This window comes from Nothobranchius furzeri, chromosome 19, assembly GCF_043380555.1.
Source record: "Nothobranchius furzeri strain GRZ-AD chromosome 19, NfurGRZ-RIMD1, whole genome shotgun sequence".
NCBI classification, from domain to species: Eukaryota; Metazoa; Chordata; class Actinopteri; order Cyprinodontiformes; family Nothobranchiidae; genus Nothobranchius; species Nothobranchius furzeri.
Window position 1 is genome coordinate 22,141,324 of NC_091759.1, and position 22,754 is coordinate 22,164,077.

At 47.8% G+C, this 22,754-nt stretch overlaps 1 protein-coding gene across 5 annotated transcripts in view; it reads left to right on the plus strand.

Annotated features, from left to right (window-relative positions):
* Window positions 1-22,754, plus strand: part of elmo1 (engulfment and cell motility 1 (ced-12 homolog, C. elegans)) — a 122,144-nt gene that overhangs the window by 93,970 nt on the left and 5,420 nt on the right. For all 5 annotated transcript variants that reach the window (XM_054745319.2, XM_015973989.3, XM_054745321.2 and 2 more), the window contains 5 exons: window positions 5,061-5,197; window positions 19,549-19,712; window positions 20,739-20,851; window positions 22,262-22,369; window positions 22,523-22,605. In XM_054745319.2, the coding sequence (XP_054601294.1) occupies window positions 5,061-5,197; window positions 19,549-19,712; window positions 20,739-20,851; window positions 22,262-22,369; window positions 22,523-22,605 (605 nt within the window). The remainder of the gene's footprint in view (window positions 1-5,060; window positions 5,198-19,548; window positions 19,713-20,738; window positions 20,852-22,261; window positions 22,370-22,522; window positions 22,606-22,754) is intronic.

The following is a 22,754-nucleotide window of genomic DNA, read 5'->3' on the forward strand; positions in this document are numbered from 1 at the left end:
CGTCCTCTCCCCGGCCTTGTCCACCAGCTCCTCCGGCAGGACCCCAAGGCGTTCCCGGACCAGATTGGAGATGTAACTTCTCCAACGTGTCCTGGGTCGACCCGGGGGCCTTCTGCCGGCAGGACATGCCCGAAACACCTCCCCAGGGAGGCGTCCAGGAGGCATCCTGACCAGATGCCCAAACCACCTCAACTGGCTCCTTTCGATCCGGAGGAGCAGCGGTTCTACTCCGAGTCCCTCCCGAATGTCCGAGCTCCTCACCCTATCTCTAAGGCTGAGCCCGGCCACCCTACGGAGGAAACTCATTTCGGCCGCTTGTATCCGCGATCTCGTTCTTTCGGTCATTACCCAAAGCTCATGACCATAGGTGAGGATTGGGACGTAGATCGACCGGTAAATCGAGAGCCTGGCTTTCTGGCTCAGCTCCCTCTTCCCCACGACAGATCGGCTCAGCGTCCGCATCACTGCAGATGCCGAACCAATCCGCCTGTCGATCTCCCGATCCCTCCTACCCTCACTCGTGAACAAGACCCCGAGATACTTAAACTCCTCCACTTGAGGTAGGACCTCTCCCCCGACCCGGAGGTGGCAAGCCACCCTTTTCCGGTCGAGAACCATGGTCTCAGATTTGGAGGTGCTGATCCTCATCCCAGCCGCTTCACATTCGGCCGCGAACCTACCCAGCAAGAGCTGAAGGTCAGAGCTGGATGAAGCTAGGAGGACCACATCATCCGCAAAAAGCAGAGACGAGATTCTCCTGCCACCAAACTCGACACACTCCACACCACGGCTGCGTCTAGAAATTCTGTCCATAAAAGTGATGAACAGAACCGGTGACAAAGGGCAGCCCTGGCGGAGTCCAACCCTCACTGGGAACAGGTCCGACTTACTACCGGCTATGCGGACCAAACTCACGCTCCTCTGGTAAAGGGACTGAATGGCCCTTAACAGAAAGCCACCCACCCCATACTCCTGGAGCGTCCCCCACAGGGTGCCCCTGGGGACACGGTCATAAGCCTTCTCCAAATCCACAAAGCACATGTGGATTGGTTGGGCAAACTCCCATGCCCCCTCCATCACCCTTGCAAGGGTATAGAGCTGGTCCACAGTTCCACGGCCAGGACGAAAACCACATTGCTCCTCCTCTATCTGAGATTCAACTATCGATCGGACCCTCCTCTCCAGTACCTTGGAGTAGACCTTTCCAGGGAGGCTGAGGAGTGTGATCCCCCTATAGTTGGAACACACCCTCAGGTCACCCTTCTTAAAGATGGGGACCACCACCCCGGTCTGCCACTCCCTAGGAACTGCCCCCGATGACCACGCAATGTTGTAGAGACGTGTCAACCATGACAGCCCTACAACATCCATAGCCTTGAGATACCCAGGACGAACCTCATCCGCCCCCGGGGCTCCGCCGCTGTGTAGTTGTTTGACTACCTCAGCAACTTCTGCCCCCGAGATCGGACAGTCCATCCCCAGGCCTCCCAGCTCTGGTTCCTCCTCGGAATGCGCATTGGAGGGATTGAGGAGCTCCTCAAAGTATTCCTTCCACCGTCCGACTATAGCCTCAGTTGACGTCAGCAGCTCCCCATCCCCACTGTAAACAGTGTGAGCGAGTTGCTGCCTTCCTCTCCTGAGGCGCCGGACAGTTTGCCAGAACCTCTTTGGAGCCGATCGATAGTCTTTCTCCATGGCCTCACCAAACTCCTCCCACGCCCGAGATTTTGCCTCGGCAACTGCCACTGCTGCACCCCGCTTGGCTATCCGGTACCTGTCTGCTGCCTCCGGAGACCCACAGACCAGCCACGCCCTGTAGGCCTCCTTCTTCAGCCTGACGGCTCCCCGAACCTCTGGTGTCCACCAGCGGGTACGGGGGTTGCCACCACGACTGGCACCGGCCACCTTACGGCCACAGCTAGCAACAGCCGCCTCGACAATCGCCGAGTGGAACAAGGCCCACTCGGACTCAATGTCCCCCACTGCTCTCGGGACGTGGTCAAAGCTCTGCCGGAGGTGGGAGTTGAAGACCGTCTTGACAGGTTCTTCTGCCAGGCGTTCCCAGCAGACCCTCACTATGCGTTTGGGTCTGCCAGGTCTACGCGGCATGTTCCCTTGCCATCTGATCCAACTCACCACCAGGTGGTGATCAGTTGACAGCTCCGCCCCTCTCTTCACTCGGGTGTCCAAAACATACGGTCGCAGGTCAGATGATACGACTACAAAATCTATCATCGACCTGTGACCTAGGCTGCCCTGGTACCAAGTGTACCGGTGGGCATCCTTATGTTCGAACATGGTGTTCGTTATGGCCAAACTGCGGCTTGCACAGAAGTCCAATAACAAAACACCGCTCGAGTTCTGATCAGGTGGGCCGTTCCTCCCAATCACACCCCTCCAGGTCAAGCTGTCATTGCCCACGTGAGCATTGAAGTCCCCCAGCAGGACAATGGAGTCCCCTGATGGAGTACTATCTAGCACTCGTCCCAGGGACTCCAAAAAGGGTGGGTACTCTGAACTGATATTTGGCCCATAAGCACAAACAACAGTCAGGACCCGTTCCCCGACCCGAAGGCGCAAGGAAGCTACCCTCTTGTCCCCCGGGGTAAACCCCAACACACAGGCAGAGAGTCTCGGGGCTAACAAAAAGCCAACCCCAGCCCTCCGCCTCTCACCCGGAGCAACTCCAGCAAAGTAGAGTGTCCAACCCCTCTCCAGGTCTCGGGTTCCAGAGCCAATGCAATGTGTCGAGGTGAGTCCGACTATATCAAGCCGGTACCGCTCAACCTCTGCCACAAGCTCCGGCTCCTTCCCCGCCAGCGAGGTGACGTTCCATGTCCCAAAAACTAGTTTCCTTGTCCGGGGATTGGACCGCCAAGGCTCCCGCCTTGGTCTGCCACCCGATCCACACTGCACCGGACCCTTCATGTTCCTCCTGCGGGTGGTGGGTCCACAGTTGGACGAGCCCATGTATCCGGTTCGGGCTGGGCCCGGCCGGGCCCCATGGGCGAAAGCCCGGCCACCAGGCGCTCGCTCACGGGCCCCAACCCCAGGCCTGGCTCCAGGGTGGGACCCCGGTAACCCTCCGGGCCGGGTACTCCGACTCTTCGTTTTCACCGCCATGAAAGATCCTTCGAACCGTTCTTTGTCTCACCCTTCACCTAAGACCAATTTGTCATGGGAGACCCTACCAGGGGCACTAAGTGCCCCAGACAACATAGCTCCTAGGATCATTAGGGCACTCAAACTCCTCCACCACGATAAGGTGACGGTTCAAGGAAATTTAAATTGTAAAAAAAAATAATAATCTAATATTTACTTGGGGGTGCAATGACTAATCCAGGGATAGCTGTAGCTCCCCCCTGGCGCCGCCACTGTGCTAATGCCAGCCTGCGGAACTGCTAATGCTAGCCCAAGCTACTGCTAGCACTAGCCTGAGCTACTGCTAATGCCAGTATGGGGAACTGCTAATGCTAGCCCAAGCTAGCACTATCCCAAGCTACTGCTAATGCCAGCCTGGGAAACTGCTAATGCTAGCCCAAGCTAATGCTACAAAGTTTTAAATGCTTCATAGAGCAGTTTCCATTTGTAAAGAAGACTTTTTCTGTATACGTTTAAATTAATTTGTAGTCAACCATATTAGGTCAGTATCAACACAAAGGCAGCAGAAAGTTTTCTGCAGGTTTCCAGACGTGCAGCAGTCTCAAACTGAGATTGTGTGCAGAGTGGGAGTCGGGAAGAACTAAAGAAAGCTCAATACAGCCCCTAAAACATGCAACAGAACAACACCGAAGGGTAACTAGTAAAACGAAACTATGATGGCTGGTTAAGTAAGGACGGCTTACAGCTGGAGTTGTCTAATCACGCTAACAGCACTTTGCACTCACACGTTCCATCTCCATTCAGGTGGGTAATTTTAAGTGCTTTTGCAGCGGTGAGAGTGATTCAGCACCGGCGCCATTTCAGCATGCCGAGAAGCATCTACGGCGCCACAGAAAGGAAGTGCTAATTAGTTCAGTCTTCCTCCTCTCGGTGGGCCGCACCGCGGAGACTTTTCATTCAAACAACTGTCACTTCCTGGAGGTTGAATGAAATATTTTGGATTTTGACAGGAAGCAGCTGCCATGTTTTAAACTGAAGCACCAGAGCAAAACTCTTTAGATTTTATTCCAGCAGGTTTTTGATTGAACTTTGTTGCTTTTAAGATGTGTTTTTTTGGGTTTTGGCGACGTAATAAAACTCGTGAAAATCTCACGAGAGCGTGTGCGAGTGAGTGTGTGTCTCCCAAATGAACCTTGACGTGTTTTTTCCCTCTCCAGGCCGCCTCAGGCCGGCGTAAACGCACCTGTAAACTTAGAGGTCACTCCAAATTTCAATCCTCCTTTCAAATTAGGCAAAATCTAAATATTTTTCCTATTTATTTCCTTTTGATCCTTTTATTTCCCACCAGTAACAGAAGCAGGTAGTCAGCATCTGTTTGGCCCTGCGGATCCGTTCCCTGTCCTCCACCTCGCCCATCTCTAATCTCAGATCCATCGCTCCAAATCAAGGCCCCGCTCGCCCCCATGGGCTGATGGCATCACTCATTACACGGTGAAGTCTCAATTGCCGCCTCACCTCTTCCATGCAACACCCCCCCCCCTGCACGCTCTGAATGAACCAACCTTTGGCTCCAGGCCTCCACTCATCCCAGCGAGGCGAGAGGGAGACTAATGCAGTTCAAATGAATGTCAGGCCTCGTTATTGTACCTGCAGGTTTACACAGTTTGGGTCCTCCAGGGCCGAGTCTTGCCCTCCTCTCGCTCATCTGGATGTCAAACACACTCCAATACAGACCTGGTGACTGGGACGTGTCGTTTCACCACTAATAAAGAGAACAAACCACTGCCGGCTTAGGAAAAGTGGAAAAGTCCATTTAATGAAGCTGGAACTGGAAAAGGGAATTGGACACACTTTCATTCACATTCTCGTCTGGTTCTGACTTATATTTATGTCAAATCTGTTAGTTGTTTACCAAAATGACTTAGCTGCTGTGGGTTTTCATCCTTTTACCTCCACAGCCAGCGAGAACTGCCACGACTTCCATCCCATGTTCTTCACCCACGATCGCTCCTTTGCGGAGTTTTTCTGCATCTGCATCCAGCTGCTCAACAAGACCTGGAAGGAGATGAGAGCCACGAGTGAAGACTTCAACAAGGTACGGGTGATTCTGCATTAGGTACATAAAAAGAGAAAGATGTTGGATGATTAAAGACCAAGTTCACAGAGGAACCGTGATTTACTTATTTTTGGACAAGGATCAGTAACTCTGGGTGTTTCACGCAGGCCGAACATGAAAATAGTCTCCTACACCTATCTCCTGCATTAGCTTCTGATAGAAAACAGACGGTGAAACTCTAGGATTAGGAAATCCTGACAGATCTACGTCACCCTGTCACTTAACATTCATGGACTCACCCATCTGGACTCAAGTCGGGAAAGACGGTTGTCGGTTTATCGTCCAGGAAACAGCAGTTAGTGAAAGCTAACCATTAGCATTAGCAATTCCGCCACACAGCAGAACTCCTCCAGGCTTGTGTTATTTGTGGAGATAAAACATCAACGTTGCAGAGCAAACAGAGTCAGTGGTAGAGTCGCGTTGCTGTTAGCCAATCGGAGGAGAGATGTCCAAACATGAATAATGAGCAAGACTCCATCTCCTGCTGTTTTCTGTCCTCCACTCCTCCGGCTAACTTCTACTTCCTGAAACAGGAGCGCCACCAAAACGATTCACAAGGCATTTGTTCACACCAGAGATGACAGCAGACATGCTGGCAACATGAGTAAATGAGAGCTGCAAGAGAATATTCTTTACAAAGCAAGTTTATTTAGCTAAAAAAGGTAAATAAAATAAATGGATGCTACAATAAAAATGGAGGTAAATACTAATGACTTATTTCCTTAAAAAGTTTCTGGTATTTGTTGAAAGTTGTGTTTAAAATACTTAATTTTTGTCGACGCTGACCTCTAATGGAACGACGTCAATCCTCAGAAAAGCCCCTTCAGGATAGAAAATGCCTTTTTGAAGATTTGAGACCAAACTCCCACCTCCACGCTCAAAACTCAGCAGAGTTTGGACCAGAGTGACCAACTTCCTTCACGCCGGCCGACGCTGAGTCAGCCGACACAGGAAGCGTGTCGTAGTGTGCGGCCAGATGGCGATAGTAAGGAGGTGTTTATGACCGATGGTGTGTGTTGTCGGTTGGGCGTCGGCTGTAAGCGGCAGCAGATGCTCAGCATCGTTTCCCTGATTTGTCAAACAAACAAGGATCTTCTCCAGAACACAGAACCGCCGCGGTTCTGATTCACAACAGCCTTTTGGGGGTTAGTTACGTGCAGCATAATTCAGGATGTTCCTGTTTAGAAGTTGCAGAAGAAAACCTAGGAGACAAGTCGAATAGAAAGATACAGCAGGCCTAACAGGCTACATGTACTCTAACCAACCACAACATGGCGACTACTCATGATCAGAGCTGGACTTGGAAGCATAACGAGCTCCTGATGTTATGGTGGATTTCCACAGAAAGGACCAGAGCAGCATGTCTGTGTCTGAAACCTGATGTTCTGCACGGATTCTGGTCTCTCTGTGGTCACCGAACCAGCTTAAAGCATCCAGAAAATACATTTTCATCACTTGTTGCTCCTTCGGTTTGACTATCAGCAGGAATACGACCAAACTTAATATTTTTTAACTTGTTGTTTAACCCTCCCACTGGAAACTTTGCAGTCATCGTCGTCTTCTACCTCCGCTTATCCGGGTCCGGGTCACGGGGGCAGCATCCCAACTAGGGAGCTCCAGACCGTCCTCTCACCAGCCACCTCCACCAGCTCCTCCGGCAGGACCCCAAGGCGTTCCTGGACCAGATTGGAGATGTAACCTCTCCAACGTGTCCTGGGTCGACCCGGGGGCCTCCTGCCGGCAGGACATGCCCGAAACACCTCCCCAGGGAGGCGTCCAGGAGGCATCCTGACCAGATGCCCAAACCACCTCAACTGACTCCTCTTGATCCGGAGGAGCAGCGGTTCTACTCCGAGTCCCTCCCGAATGTCCGAGCTCCTCACCCTATCTCTAAGGCTGAGCCCGGCCACCCTACGGAGGAGACTCATTTCGGCCGCTTGTATCTGCGATCCTGTTCTTTCGGTCATTACCCAAAGCTCATGACTATAGGTGAGGATTGGGACGTAAATCGAGAGCCTGGCTTTCTGGCTCAGCTCCCTCTTCACCACGACAGATCGGCTCAGCGTCCGCATCACTGCAGACGCCGAACCTACCCAGCAAGAGCTGAAGGTCAGAGCTGGATGAAGCTAGGAGGACCACATCATCCGCAAAAAGCAGAGACGAGATTCTCCTGCCACCAAACTCGACACACTCCAAACCACGGCTGCGCCTAGAAACTCTGTCCATAAAGGTAATGAACAGAACCGGTGACAAAGGGCAGCCCTGGCGGAGTCCAACCCTCACCAGGAACAGGTCCGACTTACTACCGGCTATGCGGACCAAACTCACGCTCCTCTGGTAAAGGGACTGAATGGCCCTTAACAGAAAGCCACCCACCCCGTACTCCTGGAGCGTCCCCCACAGGGTGCCCCTGGGGACATGGTCATAAGCCTTCTCCAAATCCACAAAACACATGTGGATTGGTTGGACAAACTCCCATGCCCCCTCCATCACCCTTGCAAGGGTATAGAGCTGGTCCACAGTTCCACGGCCAGGACGAAAACCACATTGCTCCTCCTCAATCTGAGATTCAACTATCGATCGGACCCTCCTCTCCAGTACCTTGGAGTAGACCTTTCCAGGGAGGCTGAGGAGTGTGATCCCCCTATAGTTGGAACACACCCTCAGGTCACCCTTCTTAAAGATGGGGACCACCACCCCGGTCTGCTACTCCACAGGAACTGCCCCCGATGACCACGCAATGTTGCAGAGACGTGTCAACCACGACAGCCCCACAACATCCATAATCCCTGTCGTAAAACAAAACTGAAACACTCTTCCTTGATGAGCGCTCGTGTTTTTAACAGCTGAAGCGTCTCCCAGCCTTCATTAGTGTCTACAGGAGCGGTTCATCACTAAATCAAACAAATCAGCTGTGTTCATGATCTAAAACGTGCAGGAGAAGTGGCTCTGAGCTCTCGCCATCCAGAAAACTCCCGACGATGACTCCTGTTGTGATCAGACGTTCGTTTCATTTCTTTAGCTTCATTATTTCAATGTTGTCTTTGTCTCTCCTGAAGCTCCACCATGATAAACACGTTACAACAACAGGTACAGCTCGTCTGTTCCGAGGTCTAAACATGAATATCCGTAAAGCGTGACTTTGTGAGACTTCAGGGGAGCGGTTTGGAGAGGCTGAAGGTGCAAACGGAGTATCCAGGAGGGGCGGAGGGGGCTGGGAGACATTGAGTACGTTTACATGCAGCCAATATCCGGGTTATGATCGGGTTAAGGTCGGTATTCGGGATTCTGAGTTGATCAGAAAAACCCGTTTACGAGCATAAATAGAAAGAGTTACCTCTAACTTGCATAACCCGATTTAAATGCGGACGTTGGGGTAGCGTCACGACGTATGGACTACGTCAGTTCAGTATCCGTGAAAACAACATGTTTCCCAGTTCGGAAGAGCTAGCGACCGCGTTTGTTTGCGCTTTAGTTTCCTCGTCACTCCAAAAGTGTGGTGCTGTGCCGCGACTCGCCATGTTGCTCCCAACTTGTTGTTTACTTCCGGTGTTCTGGCGCATACAAGACGTCTCGCTACTCAAAAGACCAAGATTCCTTGCGAACAGAGCATGCGCAGAACACACGCTTTGATGGGGATATCCCGATATGCGTTTACACGACCAAACATTCGGGTTAGAAAAGGGTTACCCCAGGTGTAGTAACCGGGTTTTAAAAAACCCGGCTATGAGCATATCCGGGTTTTTGGCGGTGTTTACATGGCCGTGCGGAACCGGGTTATTGTGAATACTCGGGTTTTAAAAGGGTTACTGGCTGCATGTAAACGCACTGATTCACTCGCCCCGTGAAGAGTTAGTCGGTTATTTAAAATATGGAAAAGTTGCTTAGTGTGCCTTTAAAAATGAGGAGAAAGTTTGATCGGGATCTTTTTATGGTTATAAATTTCCCAACAAGCCGATTTGAAAAGCTACGCTCTTTCATCCCACTTTTTGCGCCAGATTAGTGTTTAAGCTGCTGTGAGCCGTAATCTCGTAACTGCAAAAATGAGGCGGAAATGAAGATTTTCAACTAGGTAAAAATACTGGAAAAGCTGGGAGAAGGACGGGAAGGACGGGAAGAGCCCAGACGGACAGGATAAAACACTCCATCTGTGTGATACCGCAGAGCTGCACACGACACCTTTAGGCTCTGATGTTTATCTGTTTTAAGCTGCTCTAATAAACAGAAACTTTGGGTTTATTAATCTCTGCGATCAGCCTTAATGAGCGCTGATTAATGACCTCCATCTTTGTTCACATCTGCACGATTCAAACAGATTCAGTCCCTTAAATCCCGTCTGCATTTTCCCCGTTTGGATTTTCTTTTTTGGATTTTGAGAAGAAAGTCGTTTTTCTCTCGTCTGTCACTCAGACGCTGCACCGAGAGTCTATATTTGTATGCGTCCTGCTATTCGGAATTACATGTTCAAACATCACATCCTCTTCAGAGAAGATGTGTCCTCGTGTGGGTGGACGAGCGGAGACGCGCAGGATTATTCAGAGGGCATCCGCTCTGTAGATGTGCAGAATACTGGAACAACTGGTGTTTTATCGTGAACACCGATCGTTCCTAGCGTCTGATTCTGCATGACTGACTTGGCTTCACACACACACACACACACACACACACACACACACACACTTATTTATGTGCATTTAGGACAAACCCACAAGAGGTCAATTGGAGCTGAGCGCTTGTCGGAGCTGCTCCGATGCTTTTGTGTATTTTTCTGGAAACGATGAGAGGCTCTTGCGGTGTGTTTAATGGAGGCAACTCTGGTGCTCGCAGGGCACCGCTGTGTCTGTTTCTCCTTGTTTCCATGGCAACCCCTGTCCAATTGCGTCTGCTCAGGTTCTGTTCCCATGAAATGGGACCCCGCTCTCGTTACACGGTTTGTGTTTTGATGCAGGAGCATCTATCGGAGGCTCCCGACGTGTCCTCTCGTCTCTTCATTCAAACGTCGTCTTCTCCTCCTCTTCCTCCCTGCAGGCGGATGAAAAAGTCTTCATCTCTCTCTCTTTTTCTGCTCAGGACCTTGGAGAGAGGAAAAGCGTCTCACTGATGTAGCGGCTTGCAGCCACTCACAGTCCTCCTCCTCCTCCTCGTCTTCTCTCATCCCTCCCTCCACAGCTAAACCTTTCTCACTCAAACACACACACACACCTATGTTTATCATGTGATCCACTAGCGGCAACCCCATTGGTGTGTGTGGTTGTGGCGTGCGTCCAATCGCCGCATAAGCTCAGAGATCAACACAAGTGAAGCAGAGCAGCCTGGCTGATGCTCTTAGAGTCACAGAGGGGGGGAGGGAGGACGGCAAACAGAAATGCAAGCAGAAAATTTAAATATCAGCCAGATCGCTGAAGTTTGAGACACGAGAGGCGAGGAGGCTGAATTTAGGATAAGGTTCACGTGCGAGTCGAGCTGGACGGGTGCAAGAGCAACATCCAAATCCAGGGAAAGGGAGGTGGTGCACGAGCCGCGTTGACGGCGAGTTTTCGCTCTTTGTGGCTAAAGCTAGCTGTGCACAACCAGCTGAACACCTCTGAGGAACCATCTGTTCCCCGTCTCCCATCGAGAGCGACCAGGTCATTGTCTGGTGAGAATTTGTCAGCCACTGTGGAGAGCGTCGTACGACACTGGGAACCATGGAGGTGACATGTAAGTACACCAAAAACGGGGAGAGGTTTAAAAAAAACAAGAGGAGGAGATGGGGAGGTGGCAGTGAGGAAGAGGACTGTTTGTATTGTTGCCTGGATGCGGAGGAGGAGAGGGGATGAGGGAGGAGGATGGAGAGGAGAAAAGGCAGGGAGAGATGGAGAGATGGAGAGGCAGAGTGGAGGAGAGGGAGTGATGGGGTCAGGGAGACGCGGCGAGGCGAACACAGGTTAGTCCTGTGCAGGATTAGAGCTTCACCCACCATGAGGTGTGTGTGTGTGTGTGTGTGTGTGCGTGTGTGTGTGTGTGTGTGTGCGTGCGTGTGTGTGATGGGGGGTTGGGCCTTGTTACTGTGAATGGGATTACCCAACATCACCAACAGCCACTGTTTGACACCAGAGGAATTCTGCTGCTCGCCTGTGTTCCACCCCACATGGTTGTGTGTGTGTGTGTGTGTGGGTGGGGGTGGGTGGGGGGGGGGGGGGGGGGCACCAGATCAGAGCGAGGTCGGCTCCAGAATGTAGAACAGGAGCTCCTGAAACACTGCCAGTAATGAGCTTTGATTCAGGGCGCCTCCTCTGGTTTACCTGTGGTTCTGCAGGTGTTCTCCTGCATCATCATCCTCACCCTCATCTTCTCTTTGCTGACTCTACATGTTCTCCTTCATGCCTTTGTGGGCTTTCTCCAGCATCTTTGTGCGTCAGCAGGACGTGCTGTTGACCTGACCCACATCTCCTCCAATCTCAGCTCGGGATAATCTTTTAAAGATCTTTCAAATCTCTCAAACTGAGCATCTCACTGGTCTAAGAGCTTGTAGATTACAACGTGAGTTGTCACTTCGTCTCAGTCTGTTCCCTTCTGTCTCCGTTAATCTGGAGTCTGCTTCAGTGGGACGTTGTTGCCACATACAGCGAGTGGATTCACCAGAGTTGAATCAGCTGTTTCCATATTTTACGGCTGATTGTTCGTCATGGAGCTCCAGTCAGATGGCGGTTAGCCTAGCTTAGGATCAAGTCCGCGGTGCTGCCAGCGCTCCAGACGGTCTCTGGGCTTCTTATCGTCTGTAGGAAGATTTATGAAAAGAAATAACTCGGTCAGATTAGTGGCAGAATGAAAAATACAGTTTTGGTCGCTTGTAGGTGAATATTTCTCTACGTGTTGTTTGTCTGCTGCTGCTTCACCAACTGGCCTTTCGTGGTCGCCGTCTCTGAGGGACGTTCAGTTGAAGGTGGCCTTGCACGCGAGGTCCCAACCCACTCCAGGCAGCACCTCGGCTTAATTAAAACGAAGCGTTTTTATGTTTTTATTCTTAACCTTGTAGTTCGTTTAGCCAAAGCAGGTGATGTGCTTTACGCTGACACACCTCTCAGGACAGCTGATGAAAGCACCGTTCCGGACGCCAGCCGCCGTGACTGCATGAAAACTGTATCATGACTCGGACGACCTGCACCTCCCCCACTCCTCCGCTCCTGCAGCGAGGCCCGCTGTTGTCTCGTCCACGCTGGTTTTATGAGCTGCACCTCTCCGACTATGTAGATGTTTCCAGTGTCCTCTCCTTCCTCGGGTTCTCGCAGATCCCTTGTCTTCTCCTGATCTTTCCTTCTCCTCGCGCCCCATCCCTCCCGTGTCCTGCACCAGCACCGCCCCTGCTGAACTAAGATGGGCTATTTATATCGTTCCGCCTGGGCGCCTCCACTCCCACTCCCTTAACGAGCTTGGCTTTATTGTTTGTGTGTGTGTGTGTGTGTGTGTGTGTGTGTGTGTGTGTGTGTGTGTGTGTGTGTGAGCACTACAACAAACCATAGTTGGAGTCTTCGCTTGTGCTCGTATCAAGAGGAAACCACGTTTCTTCTTCAGTGCGTTATTCTTTTGCGAGCCTGTGTTTGTGTTCGCTAATCGGACTAGCGAGATCATCGTCATTAGCATCAGCCCATCAGAGCCAAGCTCATGTTTATTTTGTGACGAATCCAGATAACGGCGCTCCTCTCTGAACAGCAGAGGAGATGACACACACACTTGAGTTTTGGGCTGTTTATCTCTTCATGCCGCTGTGTGAGTTTTAGTTAAGTAAACGTGGAGCTCTGTCGGCTCCCAGCAGGACGTTGTGTGCTTTAGACTCCCAGCAAGTCAAAAGTCTCCTTCGGCGACTAAAGGCGTCATCATTACTGTCACATAATCAGAGTTTTGATGCATCGCTGCTTGGATCTGAGATTAAGAAGCACATCCGGCCTGTGAGGAGGTCAAAATTTCTCTTTTTTTGTCTTATTGACACGGAATAAAGATGGACGAAGCGTCGCTGCGTGTTGTGGTCAGAGTATACCGTTTACACGCGCGTCAGTTTTATCAGTCATGTGAGTCTCAGCTGCATCACTTATTAAAACGGCAATATTTCAAAATAAAATCTACCAGTAAGTCACCAAATGGGGAGAAATAAAGGTTGATTTTTTATTGTAGTCCGTAAACTCTTTTTAATTACATAAAGGGGCGGGGCTTAAACATTATACTGAAACCAGCCACTAGGTGGCGTTTCAAATGTGTTTAGCTTCAACTTCTTCTTCATGTCCAGGCTAGTTGGTCTCCACGTCGAGGTGTCTAACAGGAAAAAACAGTATCACTTTACAGTAAGGGTCCTTTTATTAATGTTACTTAGTGCATTATTAAGCGTTAATAAAGTATTAACAACTGCTTAACAATATCATGTAATACATTACTAAACAGACACCCCCCTGGCCTTTTGTCCTGACCTTAAGGACACTTAATAGTTAACAATACTGGAAACATTAATAAAGGGATTCTTTGTTTATTAATGCTTAATAATGTGCTAATAAAAGGGACCTTTATTGCAAAATGTTACCAAAAATACAATACGTGCATCTGTGGTAAGCCTTTAAAGCCTGAAATGTGAAATGCTAATGCAATTTGTTTATTTTCCCAATTTTATTATGACTAGATAATAATCAGGTTTATTTTTATTATTAATAATAATTAATTATACAATAAATAAAGAAATAAAATTGGACCTTGCCAACTGTTGATCCTCCACTAGAGGGCAGTAGACATGTACAGGACTGGTTTTTGATGAAGGTACTAATCCTGAGCCTCCATCTGGACGCTTTAACGCCGGAAGTGGTTTAATGAACAGTAGGGACAACAATCCACGAGGAGTTGAGGTCTCATAAAAATTATTTTTCTAGTGTTACTCTTAAATTTTAATTAAACAAGAGACAAACATGAGACCTTTTTAGTCCTGTCCATAATTTAATATGTATTTTATATAAAGAATGAAACAAGCTAGTAAGGTCCTGGTGTGCATCAATCGTGTATCTTGTACTCATTCCCTCTGCAAAAAGCATTGAACGCGGAGGAGCTTTCAGCATTTTATGGGGGAATTTTTGTGATAATGCATTACAAGAGGACATTAGTTCAAGAACCTCTTCAAAGATGCATGAGGCTGCTCAGTTTTAATTTGAAAAGGTCAAAATTCTCTTGAAAGTGTGTCTAGATCTGCTGCTTTTATAGAAAATCATTGAAGTACATTTTCAAGCCAGTTTCGAAGCGCAGCTCTTACAGAAGCATTTTATTAGAGGGATTTCTGCTACGTCTTTAGTCTTTCGGAGCTTCGAAACGTCATTTTAAAGCGGCATGAATGCTGCTTTTTTATGTCCCTTTCATTCTGATTCACCAGCAACTTGCTGGTTGTTACTGATATCATCTCCTGAGTAAGAACCAATCAGCATGAGTTCACCACAAGTCCACCCAACGACAACCGGGCATTATCCAAATACATACCCCAGTTAGGTTACTCGCTTGGTCTGTGAACTGACCTGGTACAGGGTCCTTAAAAAGACTTAAATTAGCTTTTCCATATTTAAGGCCTTAAAAATCCTTAAAAATGACAAATAATCCTTAAATACAGTTTCCAAAGGTCTTAAATTACCAAAGACCCAATAAACAAGATTCTTTTATTTCTATAAAATTCTCGTGAATTTCTAGTTAGTGTTCAGCATTTTTTGTGTACGATGTTGGCGTAAGCGGAACCGTACACATTCAGTTGGTTGTGAAAGGGGGCTATTTTTAGATGAGCACATTAGCTGGTTAAGCTAGTGGGAGCTTGCGCCATGGGGAAGTGCAAGTTTAATGGTAACTGGGTGGCTAATCCCACGTTAGCGACGTGGTTAGCACCGTTGCCAGGCAATAGCTGGAAATTATAGCTTAAATTTAATTTTAAATAATTAGTTAAATTTGGTGAAAGTGGCCTTAAAAAAGGTCTTGAAAGGTCTTAAAATTGGCTCCCTTAAACCAGTAGATACCCTGTGGTAAATGGTCCAGTGACATGGAAACATGCATGCTGGGAAGGTCCAGTAAATGACCTGGAAGCTCCAGTGGTAGGAATGGGCCTGTTTTGTTTTCTATTCTTATCCAAATGCTCATTTGACCTAGCCTGGCCAGCCATCCTGCATAAATGAATATAGAGTCTGGCGAACAATGTGGCGTACTCACCGCTACGGATATCAGTCAGCAAGGCGGTCTGCCATACTCCGTCAAAGAAGATGCAATATACAATTAAGTCTGCTCTTGAGCCAAAGAAAAACCTAGATTGAAATAGTCCAAAGCAGGGGGGCTGGTGCCTATCTCCAACGGTCAACGGGCAATCAGGCGGGGTACACCCTGGACAGAGAGCCAGTCCATCGCAGGGCAACACCATCGACATATAAATATTGGACAATGGGTTTCCATAGGCTCCAATAACACGTTTTTGAGGCTAAATGGGAGGTGGCCACCACCGCCATTTTGACCATGTCACAGGTTCCGTCAAGCCCAGACAATTCCACAAAAGGGAAGAGAGGTGGAGCTGAGGGTGGGGCTGTAAGGCTGGGATCAACTGACGACACCCGTCGAACTAGCTACAAGCTAACCCAAAGCTAACACGGAGGTGAGAGCTAAGCTAACGGAGGTAGCAACCTAGCTACAACCGGAGTTAACTGTGCACAACACCAGAGCTTCTGAGTCAGAGATACGCCGGGCTGACCGCTGGGTAAAACCGGGTGGAACACAGAGGTCTCCCGAGAGCTCCACAAGCCGGCAGCCGCACAGCAGACAAGCGCCGTTGCGATCTGAGATGCGCAGAGCTGCTGCTGGGGACAACCGGGTGGAAAGGTTTCCATCCCAGAGCTCCACAAGCCGGCAGCCCGTGCAGCAGACAGGAGCCGCGATCAGACAGAGATGCGCCGAGAGGAGAACCGGGTGGAAAACATCTGTCTCCCGAGAGCTCCACAAGCCGATAGTGGGAACCCAGCTCCACCAACATGTTATATTTCAGCCCATTTTCTAAAGTGCAGCATTATGTTAAATGCACTGGGTTTTACCCTATTACATTTAAATTTCATGGTTAAACAGTACATGTTAAAATCTAAGCTCAGCTCGGCAGTGACCTAAAATACATAAATATAATTTTACTTACCGAAAAAAATGAAGTGGAGACTCCTTGGACGCTCTATTAGTGCAATTAATGCCACAGCAAGTCATGTTGTCCAACAATTGCACTAAAAATATCCAAAAAGAATACACACACACAGAGACTCAAAATCCCGGAATAGTTTCCAAGCCAGACCGAGGCTCTACTGAGGCCTTTCCACGGAGCTAGCTCTGTGGTCACGTGGGTCTGATGCTCATTAATTATACAGAATTTTAGGCTTTTAATACACTTAAACAGAAGAGTGAGAAAAAAATTCACCCCCCTCAGAGTTGTCATGAGTGTAAACTAGATCATTTACACCAAAAACATGTTTTGGTACGAGGCTGTAAACATGTTTATTTCTGCTGTGAAATTGGTATTTTTAACATGGGAGTCAATGAGGATTTGCTCGCTTCTGACACCAGCCCCCAGTGGATGAGGGTGGAACTGCAATTTTTGGTACTTCCGGGTTGGCCTCAATTTTTGAGCCGCATTATGGGGGCTTGGGCAACACAGAGACACACAGGACAAACGATCACACACACACACACACACACACACACACACACACACACACACACACACACACACACACACACACACACACACACACACACACACACACACACACACCTAAGGACAATTTAGACAGACCAATCAACCCAACAGTCATGTTTTGGACTGTGGGAGGAAGCCGGAGTACCCAAAGAGAACCCACGCATGCACAGGGAGAACATGCACACTCCATGCAGAAAGATCCCAGGCCGGGAAGCGAACCCAGGACCTTCTAGCTGCAAGGCAACCGCTCTAACCACTGTACCACTGCGCAGCTTTGAACTGATTCATGCAGATTTTAACTATTTCTAAATTATAATAATCAGATGGAGGTTTGTGATTGGCTGTTGTCTGTGACTGCTGCGGTTCCTCTCGAACGTCCGTATGGGCGGTGCTGTGCCTCATGAGCAGCTGTTATTCTGTGAAAAGCAGCTCCTCTGCATGCAGCGCTGCAGACACCACCAACCCCACATCTCTTATGGCCTGTATTGATCCGTTTAACATCACATCTACTTATTACTGCAACACTTTGGTAAATATTCAGATAACGAGGCCATTTGCAAGCAAAAGTGGCGGTAGATGTATAATTAAAACGTTAAAGGATGATGTTTTTATTACTCATACAAAGCAGTTTAATAAGAAATTAATATTTTAGAATCGCATTTTAGCAGCAACATTCTCGGCATCCTCTTGTTCTTCCAAAAGAAACTATATATATTTTTTTATAAATAATAACTACTATTATTATTAATACAAATTATTAATAACAACAACAATAAAAATAATAACTATTATTATTATTAACACTATTTAATATTAATAACAATAATAATAATACTTATTATTATTATTGTTATAATGTAAGACACCCCATCAGTGTGTGAATGTGTGTGTGAATGTGTGTGTGAATGGGTGTGTGAATGGGTGAATGATTGTGTTGTAAAGCGTCTTGGGGGGTTCCAGGACTCTAGAAGGCGCTATATCAAATACAGGCCCTTTACCATTCAATAGAAAACAGACGGAAACGTTCCGATTAGAAAAGCCACGCAGATCTACGTCACAGAAAATGAACAGTCATGAACTTACCTGGGTCATGGCGGGGAAGGCGGTTGTTGGTTTAGCGTAAAAGTAAGAGCGGCGCACGTCTGTAATGGCCGCCAGCCTGGCCTCTTCAGCTCCAGGAGCCCCAGTGATCGGCCCAGACGCCGCTCCTCCTCCTCCTCCTCCTCCTCCTCTTCCCACTCCTCCAGGCTGCTGAGGAGCACAGCTGAGCCGAGTCCCTCTACTGAACCACCTAGAATAAAACACTGCAGAGGTGTGTCTGTCCTCTGAGTTTGTTTGGAGCCGTCTTTGCTCTTTGACGAGTTTTAACTGAAAAAGGTAAAAACACAGAAATGATCCTGAAGGATTTTTTAATATGACGGTCTCGGAGAGGGAAGTTCCCTCTGACCGCTCCTTTCTACCGGAGCCATCAGCAGCACGCCTTGCTGCTGCTTGGCCCTTCCCACCAGAGACGCGTAGCAGCAGGGGAGCAGCCGTCACCGACCGAGCACGAAGTCACACGAGTGACTTCGTCAGTAAACACAACAACGAGCAGGAGAAAACTACAACATGGCTCCAAAAGGTTTGTGTTTTATGTTCTGTCCGTTGTATAATCGCCAATACGGACCTGAAAACCAAAGGAGCTAGGTGATAACTTCTCACGGGGCCGCACAGTTGGTAACTTTTTTTTTAAGTAAAGCAACCGGAAGGCCGTACATTTCTTTATTCTGAAAATCTCGGGAAGCTTCGCTCCATTTCCGCGTCCGATTTCCTGTCTTTCCTTCCCCAAAAATGTCGAACTTGACCCACGTAGAAAATAGAACCGGCGCGTAAAGGCCGCGACATGCTGCTCCTGAGACGCGGCCGACTCGCGCTGCTGACGGCTCCGGTGGAAAAGGTTCTGTTGACCACAGCGGTTCCTGTCAGCAGCTATGACGTGCTGCTGCAGTAACGTGCTGCTGGCGGCTCCTTGAGTTATGATCCTAATGATCTTTGTGGTCTCTGTTTTAGGTGAACGCTGGTTTCAGAGTCTTTTGTGGGTTTGTCTTGTTTTCGTTTGGCACATAAACACAATTTTAATTCCACTGTCATGTTTCTTATGTTACCTCCTCCTCCACATTTTAACCTCTCCTGTCGGGGTCGTGACAACGTTTCAGCTAGTAGAAGCTAACCGTTAGCATTAGCAGCTCTAGCGCACAGCAGAACTCCTCTAGGCTTGTGTTATCACTGGAGATAGAACATCAACTTTGCAGAAGTGAGTCAGTGGCAGAGTCGTGTTGCTGTTAGCCAATCAGAGGAGAGATATCTAAATAACAGGAAAAATCCTGCTGTCTTCTGCTCCAAATAAGCATGAGTTCCTGAAACAGGAGCACCAGAGCTTTTTTTCCCCACAAAGACATTCGTTATACTAGACCCCACTGCAGATGTCTAAGTGAACTTGGTCTTTAAAAAAAACGACTTGGTCCTCTTGGGTTCAGGAAGCTAAAGAAAATCAAATGTTTTGTTTTTTATGTCAAGTCTTTGTTCTGTTTCACTACTAAATCTGGAGTCTCACCTGGTGTGTCTCGGCTCCGTCGCACAGGTAATGCAGGTGGTGAGGGAGCAGATCATGCGAGCGCTCACTCTCAAGCCTAATTCTCTGGACCAGTTCAAGAGTCGCCTGCAGAACCTGGGCTACGCAGAGATCCTGAAGATTCGCCAGTCCGAGAGGATGAACCAGGAAGACTTCCAGTCCCGCCCCATTCTGTGAGTCTTGGAATTCAAAAAGTAGACTGCACCAGATTTTCCTCTTCCTGCCGTATGTGTGATAAAAAAGCTGATTTTAGTACAACTTTTGATTTTATTGTCTGAATGTTCATGGTCATATCAGGCTGTCAGGAAGTAAATTTTAAGAGAATATTTAGCTTTTACCAGGGACGGTTCTTGGGGGGATCAAGGGGGGCACTGAACCCCCCATAGAACCACCCTAGCTTTGACTGGTGAGGTCAGTGAAGCACAAAAATACATTTTTCACTTCATAGATTTGAAGGGAAAAAAATAAACAGTCACTGATGAACAAGAGTGCTTCTAGACCTGCAGAAGGAGGAAATTAAACAAAATAGAAGACAAACAACAATGCAACAAGAGCAAGCTGTCACTGCGTTGACCTGGGTCAATGTTTTTCTTTTCAAGACTTAAAGTCAAATAAATTTTTACATAAAGTTGTTTACAAGCTAAAATCTGAAGCACGTTAAAATATCTCTTTGTAAAAACTATCTGAAGTGTGTCTCTTTCAAAGAACGCACACATTAATACAAATACAGCTTTATTTAAATTCACTCGTTTTTCTTTCATGTTTAATTTTTATTTATCACGTGTGCTTTTTATGATTTAGGTTGTTTTTTAAAAGAGGAGGATGGAAACTTGACTCAAATATCTTAAGAAACTTTTAGTTTGAAAAGAGAAATGATGATGCAAATACACCAAACTTATATAACGCTTTTTAGGTCACTCGAAGACGCTTCACAAAACGTGCAATAACACATAAAGAGACAAAATGAAGCGTAGTAAACAGACCGGGGGTGCTGGGTTGATCCTAAGAGACGGCCCGTTTGAAGAGGTGGGTTTAAGCAGAGAGACAGCATTCCTGTTAAAATGGACTTTTAAATTCCAGCTCTAGTAGATAAGTCATGTTGGCTTGTTCTCACACACACTCACACACACACACACACACACACACACACACACACACGCAGATGTGGGTAACGTGAACGTGAGCCTCTCGTTCTGCAGGGAGCTGAGGGAAAAGATCCAGCCGGAGATCATGGAGCTGATCAAACAGCAGCGGCTCAACAGGCTGTGTGAAGGGACCTGCTTTAGGAAAATCAGCAACCGCAGGAGACAAGGTGAGCAACACACACACACACACACATTAAAATTTCTTCACTTCAGTTTCTTCATTCCTTTTCTGTCTCCACTCACGACACGTTCCCTCGGTGGGAATGTTTGAAGCTCCGGACTGTTGAGAGTCTGCTCCCATGAAAACTTGAACCAGTTTTCCAATTTTATTTTGTTTTCCAAGCAGCAGAGCCGAGTTGTGAGAAACGCTGCACACAAAGTATTCCCTCTCTGCTCGTCTCCAACTCGGAGATGGAGCCGGATATTAATTATTAGTTCATTTAGCCTCTAATTAGGTTGTAATTAGATTAATATCTCACGTCTGACCCAAAATTGAAGTAAAATATTAAAATGTTGGTTTAAAAGATGTCAAATTCTAGATCCTTTATTTTTGTTTTTCTGAAACGGAAAACTGGGATAACTGTCATGTGATTCCCTGCAGCTTTGCTGCGAATCCCTAACCAAAACCCATCAAACTGGGAATTTCTGTGCCTTTTTTCCCTCTTTCCTAGTCTAATTTGGTGATTTTAAGTCTGAGTCCAATCAGTGTTGGCTGCCATCATTGTCTTGTAGTCAGAGTGAAATTATAGACCGGAAAAATGGGAAACGTTGGAGGAAAACTGTGTTTTTTGGCGTTTTAGGTGGAATTCTGATGGTTTGATTTAGGCTTGCTTAGGTTAACCCTCCTCTCTTCCTCATCTGCTCCTCTTCCTCAAAATTGACTTCTTAATTAAGGAAGCGCCCATCTTTATAGAATAAGTTGGAAAAACAATCATCCAGAAGATGACTGATGTGTGTTTTGTAGCAGAAACTAAAGCAGGCATCCCACTGGGCCACGGCTGTGAGAAATGTGCAGTTTTCACTCGTTTAGACACCATGAGGCACGTTTTATTCGTAGTTGTGTCATGTGGGGCATGCATGCAGACAAAAAGGATTTTTTTAACCGTTTAGTCACAAAGTGTCTTCGTTTCTTTGTAATTCACTCAGTTTGTCTGCAGATTGGACACCAGCGTCTCCTAGAGCTGTCACACATCTCTGACTCATTTTCCCATTTTCAACCCTTAATATCTGAATGAAAACACGTAGCACTAAAGAGTTTTTGGACCTGATGAGGTCTTTTATTTTTCAGACTCTTGGCTCTATTGCTCTGGTCTGAGTGATTTTTACAGTAGATAGCTGTTGAGCGATGGCTGAGATGAGGAAAAGCGACCGTCTGTGTTGTCACACGTCCTGATCCCTCCCTTGTGGAGAGCGTCCTGGGCCATCTGTAGATTTTCCTCCCGGTTGCTCATTTTCTCTCCTGCCGATGACTCACGCAGATCCGTCCCCACATGCTGCCTTTGTGCCAGTCACTGTTTATTTCATAACTCCTCTAAATTTATCTCTCTGCTTCTTTCAATTTCTTTATTTTTTTGCAGATAAGTTTTGGTATTGCCGTCTGTCCCCAAATCATAAAGTCCTGCACTACGGGGACCTGGAGGAGAGTCCCCAGGGCGAGGTCCCCCACGACTCTTTACAAGACAAACGTGAGCAGATTTAGGATTATCGAGAGGGTTTGTGGATTTCCAGATGAAGCTGATGGGCGAACTTGAGTTTTACTTCTGATTTAATGAGTTGGATCAACCAGAGACAGTTTCCTGATGGTTGCTGTTGGTAAGTCATGTCTGTCCTCTCCGCAGTGCCTGTGGCTGATATCAAAGCTGTTATCACTGGCAAAGACTGCCCTCACATGAAGGAGAAGGGAGCCCTGAAGCAAAACAAGGTGTGTGTGTGTGTGTGTGTGTGTGTGTGTGTGTGTGTGTGTGTGTGTGTGTGTGTGTGTGTGTGTGTGTGTGTGTGTGTGTGTGTGTGTGTGTGTGTGTGTGTGTGTGTGTGTGTGTGTGTGTGTGTGTGTGTGTGTGTGTGTGTGTG